General features: G+C 40.0%; 1 protein-coding gene across 7 annotated transcripts in view; it reads right to left on the bottom strand.

The window, feature by feature from the left end:
- Positions 1-2,134: 2,134 nt before the first annotated feature.
- Positions 2,135-6,000, bottom strand: part of dgkzb (diacylglycerol kinase, zeta b) — a 90,821-nt gene continuing 86,955 nt past the window's right edge. For all 7 annotated transcript variants that reach the window (XM_021565393.2, XM_036950707.1, XM_021565401.2 and 4 more), the window contains 5 exons: positions 5,832-5,875; positions 5,397-5,517; positions 5,063-5,099; positions 4,727-4,826; positions 2,135-4,039 (listed from right to left, as the gene is read on the bottom strand). In XM_021565393.2, coding sequence (XP_021421068.2) covers positions 3,923-4,039; positions 4,727-4,826; positions 5,063-5,099; positions 5,397-5,517; positions 5,832-5,875 — 419 coding nt within the window. In that variant the 3' untranslated portion in view covers positions 2,135-3,922. The remainder of the gene's footprint in view (positions 4,040-4,726; positions 4,827-5,062; positions 5,100-5,396; positions 5,518-5,831; positions 5,876-6,000) is intronic.

The raw sequence follows: 6,000 nt of genomic DNA, 5'->3' as shown, positions 1-6,000 counted from the left end.
CTAGCTCCAACAGTGCAGTAGTATCTAACAATTGACAATAATAAACACAAATCTAAAAGTAAAAGGTTTGAATTAATAAATATATACAGTACCAGTCAAAAGTTTGGACACACCTACTCATTCAATGGTTTTTCTTTATTTTTACTATTTTTTACATTGTAGAATAATAGTGAAGAAAGCAAAAATATGAAATAACACATATGGAATCATGTAGTAACCAAAAGTGTTAATCAAATCAAAATCAACTCTTAGATTCTTCAAAGTAGCCACCCTTTGCCTTGATGACAGCTTTGCACACTATTGGCATTCTCTCAACAAGCTTCTTGAAGAATGCTTTTCCAACAGTCTTGAAGGAGTTCCCACATATGCTGAGCACTTGTTGGCTGCTTTTCCTTCACTCTGTGGTCCAACTCATCCAAAACCATCTCAATCGGGTTGTGAGGTTGGGCGATTGTGGAGGCCAGGTCATCTGATGCAGCACTCCATCACTCTCCTTCTTGGTCAAACAGCCCGTATACAGCCTGGAGGTGTGTTTTGGGTTATTGTCCTGTTGGAAAACAAATGATAGTCCCACTAAGAGCAAACCAGATGGGATGGTGTATCGCTGCATAATGCTGTGGTAGCCGTGCTGGGTCAATGTGCCTTGAATTCTAAATAAATCACAGACAGTGTCACCAGAAAAGCACCCCCACACCATCACACCTCCTCCAACATGCTTCACGGTGGGAACCACACATGTGGAGATCATCCGTTCACTTACTCTGTCTCACAAAGACACAGCAGTTGGAACCAGAAATCTCCATTTTGGACTCATCAGACCAAAGGACAGATTTCCACCGGTCTAATGTCCATTGCTCATGTTTCTTGGCTGAAGCAAGTCTCTTCTTATTATTGGTGTCCTTTAGTAGTGATTTCTTTGCAGCAATTTGACCACCAAGGCCTGATTACACAATCTCCTCTGAACAGTTGATATCGAGATGTGTCTGTTACTTGAACTCTGTGAAGCATTTATTTGGACTGAAATCTGAGGTGCAGTTAACTCTAATGAACTTATCCTCTGCAGCAGAGCTTCCTTTCCTGTGGCAGAGCATTACTTTCCAGCTTCCTTTCCTGTGGCGGGTCCTCATGAGAGCCAGTTTCATCATTGATGGTTTTTGCGACTGCACTTAAATAAACTTTCAAAGTTCTGTATACCACCCCTACCTTTTCACAACACAACTGACTGGCTCAAACGCAATAAGAAGGAAATTAATTCCACAAATTAACTTTTAACAAGGCACGCCTGTTAATTGAAATGCATTCCAGGTGACTACCTCATGAAGCTGGTTGAGAGAATGCAAAGCTGTCATCAAGGCAAAGGGTGGCTACTTTGAAGAATCTCAAATATAAAATATATTTTGATTTGTTTAACTCTTTTTTTGTTACTACATGATATGTGTTATTTCATAGTTTATGTCTTCACTATTATTCTACAATGAGGAAAATAGTAAAAAAAATAAACAAAAATCCTTCAATGAGTAGGTGTGTCCAAGTGACTGGTACTATGTATTAAAGCTGTGAAAAGCAGAATTATATATTTTTCTCTCGTAGCTTTGTTGGCTGTTGCTTCTCAGGGAAGACATAATGCCACCACCACCCTAGGTTGTTGGTTGCCTCCTCATGCTGAAATGGATCAGGCATTTTGGGCAGTTGCCATTGGAAAAGTCACATGAAGGCCAACTTGTGGAAGGAAGTCTTCCCCTGAGGAGTCCTACAAAGTTATCCTCCCTTTTCCAACCTAAGAAAAGACAAGCCATCAAGCAACGAAACAGCCAATTAAACAATCAGCGAACTTTTGCTGATCCCATGGATGTCCCCAATCAATCACAGGGATTTATCCACAAATAGTATTAGATAAAGGGATGCTAATCTAAGATGATGTCCCATCCCTGTCCATGTAATACTATTCTTTATGATCGAAAAGGGAAAATTCCTATTCAGAAACACCAGGATGCTCTTCATTCTTTTAACCACAGAAAAGAAAAGACAATTGAACACAGACCCTCATGCTTTACATAACTTAAACATATCAAGTAACCCTAAATGTACTGTATGTTTTAAAGTGAAGTAGTGACAGGGTCATAAACTGCGATAATCAATGTTTAAAGTTTTATTTTTCTCCAAACAAACAGTAACAAACAGGCTTGATGAGCAAATATACAGTACAACTAATATTTTTGAATACATTTCATACAGGTCTGTCCATTACTCTGATCGCTGTTCAAAATTACAAAATTAATGATCTTTTGAAATCTCTGTAGTTACAATGGACAGTTCAGCAGTAGTCATTCTTAATTGCTTGATGCTAATTCTCTAACCCTGAATTGCACAGCAACTCAAAACAAAGCATTGATAACACACACGTATACTTTTCATAACCCCTTAAAAGCAAACCAATAATAGGCAGTTCTTGCAAAGATTTCTAAGTATTGATAAAAGCAATCTATATTTCACAATAATCAAGCCATGTTTCTGATAATACTTGTATAAGTTGTAAAGAGAAAAAGAAACTGATGTAAGATACTTGACTCAGCAGTCAGGTTGCACATACAATAAATAGTGTTTAATTAAGTTTCATTGAGACAACGGAACGCGAGACAAATTACTGATTAAGGCTAATCAAGTGAACTGAACATTCTCCTCACATTCTCCTCTTCATAAACTGGCTAATATATGAAATATACAAAGAGTTGACTAAAGTAGTAATGATGTGGCATTAAAGAATGGGACACAGAAGTTTATTTGTGATTTGTGATCATTTTGGGGAATCTGTTAGCTGTTTTGTGTGGAATTCTTACTGCACTTGTGTAGCATGTCGTAAATAAGAACGTTTCACCTATACACAGAAAAACTATACATTGCAAAGTACACATTTGGAAAAAATACATCAAATTTACATTGTATGTAACAAACATGGACACAGTGCATAAAAATATCTAAAAGCTGTGGTATATAAATATCTAAGAACTGTTATATGTAATGCACCAAGAGGAATTTCAAGCCACATAGAGAAATACAAAGCATTTTTTTTTGTAATAACAGTGGCAGTGCAAAACCAGCTTTTAATAATGAGTTATTTAGGATGCCTGCTTTTAAAATATTTGATCATAAGCAAAAACGCAAACAGCTCTCTCTATAAATAGTACAGCATTTCTTAAATATAGCGGTTTATCAGTGATCGACATAAGTTAGAAGTTACATATCCAATAGCAGAGCAAACATACTGCCATTCGAGTAAACAAGCACATCCAGAGGTCACGAGAATTCAAAAAGGAAAGTAATGAGCCTTCATACAATATGGCAAAGCATCTATCATATCTCAAGCCCACACTTACATAAACAGTATCCCTGGTTAAAAACAACCTCCATCCATTTCAATGACTCACTCAAACGCTACACATTCCTATAGATACCTAGCCATTGCATATGGAGAAAGATACGAGGTTCAGAAAGCCACATTCAGATACAGTTACTCCAGCCCTGAAAATACCCCAAAAAGCTGTTGTTTTTTCATTTGCCCTTTCATTTACAATCGCTTGCTGTGTCGTAGCGGACTTGGACCCATTCGCAATAGAAGAAAAGCGGTGTTCATTCATGCACTCTTTTCACATAGCACTCTAGTCAAACTGAAGCATCACTAGCAAGCGGATGAAAGGAAGACCTGCCTCCACTGGCTCTCTAGACTTCGACCCATACTGGGAGTGTAGCTCATAGAAAAAGTCATCCTATTTCGATGGTGTAATTAGCCTGGTCTGTTAGAGCGGGAAGACACCTACCACCACCCCCCCCTTGAACCCAGTACAGAACTTCCTACTGTTAGGTATGGCAAACGGAGAGGGAGAAAGAGAGAGCGTGGTGCAGGTTGCGGTAAATAGTGGGACCATCAAACGGCAGTCTCCTGGTCCTCTCGCTGGATCATCTGGTAGTGCTGGCGGTTTTCCAAGTACTCCGCCAGCTCCTGGTCATTGGCCTTCTCCGCACGTCGCTTCGGCGTCTCACCCTGTAAAAGGGAGATGGGTATAAGAGGGGTGGAAAGAGAGAGGGGGGTGAAGGGGTGGAGAGAGAGGAAGGAGGAGAGAGGAAGAGGGAAAGGGTGAAAGAGAGAAAAGGGGTGGTGAGGGGGGTTGAGAGAAAGAAGGGGGGTGAGAGAGAGAGAGAGAGAGAGAGAGAGAGAGAGAGAGAGAGAGAAAGAGAGAGAGAGAGACAGGGGGGGTATAGTGATGTGTGTGTGAAACTGTGCATGTTGATTCTGATGACAATGAAAAAACACACTGAAACATACAATCTTCTTTTTGTATTGGCAAGAAAAACAGAAAAATATTCTCATAATGATGACAGGCTTTTTCTTGCCACGAGTCAGTTCACCATGGTGACCGTGTAGTGTACTAAGACCATTGTGGATGTATAAGACCTGCCGGGAATCCTGCAGGGGTACAATTCCTACTTACAGAGAAGAACATGAAATCCCCATTACAAAGAATACACAGCAATTTCCCCCTAAAATAGGCCTTTACTGGACTAGAACGTGTCATTTTGATAACCATCAGCCTTGTTATGATAACTATCAGCCTGATTCATTGAGCCCTTTACCCAAAGGTCAAGTAAAAAAGGCCTCTATCATCAGCCTTTCCTGAACTAGAGCTAGCAAATATGATAACCATCATCCTGATTCATTAAGGTAATTTACCTGAAGGTCAGTCTTCATGAGGGAAGCCCCGGCCTCCACCAGGTAGTGGCAGATGGTCCTCTGACGCGTGAACGCAGCTTTATGGAGAGCCGTCTCCCCTCTGTGTCACACATAGACACACACACACACACACACACACGTCAATCAGGTTGTGTTGTAGCTGGGAGCTCTAGGTTTGACCCAGTTGACAGACTTTTTCCAGGAACTGACTAATTCATTTAGATGAGGTGATTTGAATTATTTGAGGGCAGAGCTTAGCTTTAATAGTAATCAGTAGAGAGTTGACCTCTGTGCCAAGATTATTTAATGCAAAAGGAAGTTGACAACATGACTCACGTCTCTTTTTCTGTGACATCCAGGAGAGTGGTAGGTGCTGTGTGTTAAAACATAAGACAGGATTCAGATATTGCATCCAGTATCTATACGAACACAAGCTCCCTATCTATTTCACATACAGTACATCTATCATCCATGTTGGATATGTTCAAATCTTTATTTATGTTCGGTCCACAACAGTGATGGGAAATGTTAATATGTTCATTGGGTTTATATGCGATACTGCAGAGTGCTTCCAATTATCGAGAACGTAAGAATGAAACAGTGTCATATCAGCACTTAATACCTAAAGTGATAGGAGTCAACTGCAGTGTTTGACAGGTCAGTCTCTTACCGTTGTCTATGATGTACTTAACAATCTCCTTGCAGCCCACCTCCACCGCGTAATGGAGTAAGGTGCAGCCCAAAGTATCCTGCGCGAAAATATCTGCCCCCTGTTTGTGGAGCTCTGTGAGCTGTGAACAAAAGAATATTCATTTACAGTGCGTCATCTTGACAGTGCTTCAACTTTATAGTCATTACACTTGGCTGTGTTTCAATTTGAAAGTACTTCAACTACAGTGCTTCAACTATACAACTATACCTTGTTTCAACTTGCTTTACTGTGCTTTACCAATACAGCGCTTCAAATTGTGCACCCACATTTGTCTACTATCTTACATTTTGTGAGGGGTCAAAGAGAGGGGTCAAAAGTAAATGTAAAAACACTGTTAGAGGAGGATGCATGGTAGGAATGAATGCTGTGTAACTAAACATGTTGTGGACTTACCCTTTCGAGATCTTCCGTCTTCACACACTCAATTAACTCAGTTACTGTAAAAACAGAGTAAGGCATCTATACTCTTCACAATTGACTTACGAGGCTTTTCATGATATTTTTTGAACAGTGAACCTTAGGCCAGTAAATACAATATGGTTCAAATGAGGGCTGGGTGACA

Source organism: Oncorhynchus mykiss, chromosome 2 (genome assembly GCF_013265735.2).
Source record: "Oncorhynchus mykiss isolate Arlee chromosome 2, USDA_OmykA_1.1, whole genome shotgun sequence".
Lineage (NCBI taxonomy): Eukaryota > Metazoa > Chordata > Actinopteri > Salmoniformes > Salmonidae > Oncorhynchus > Oncorhynchus mykiss.
Note: the sequence above shows the minus strand (reverse complement) of the source record. Positions and strands in the feature narration are given on the sequence as shown.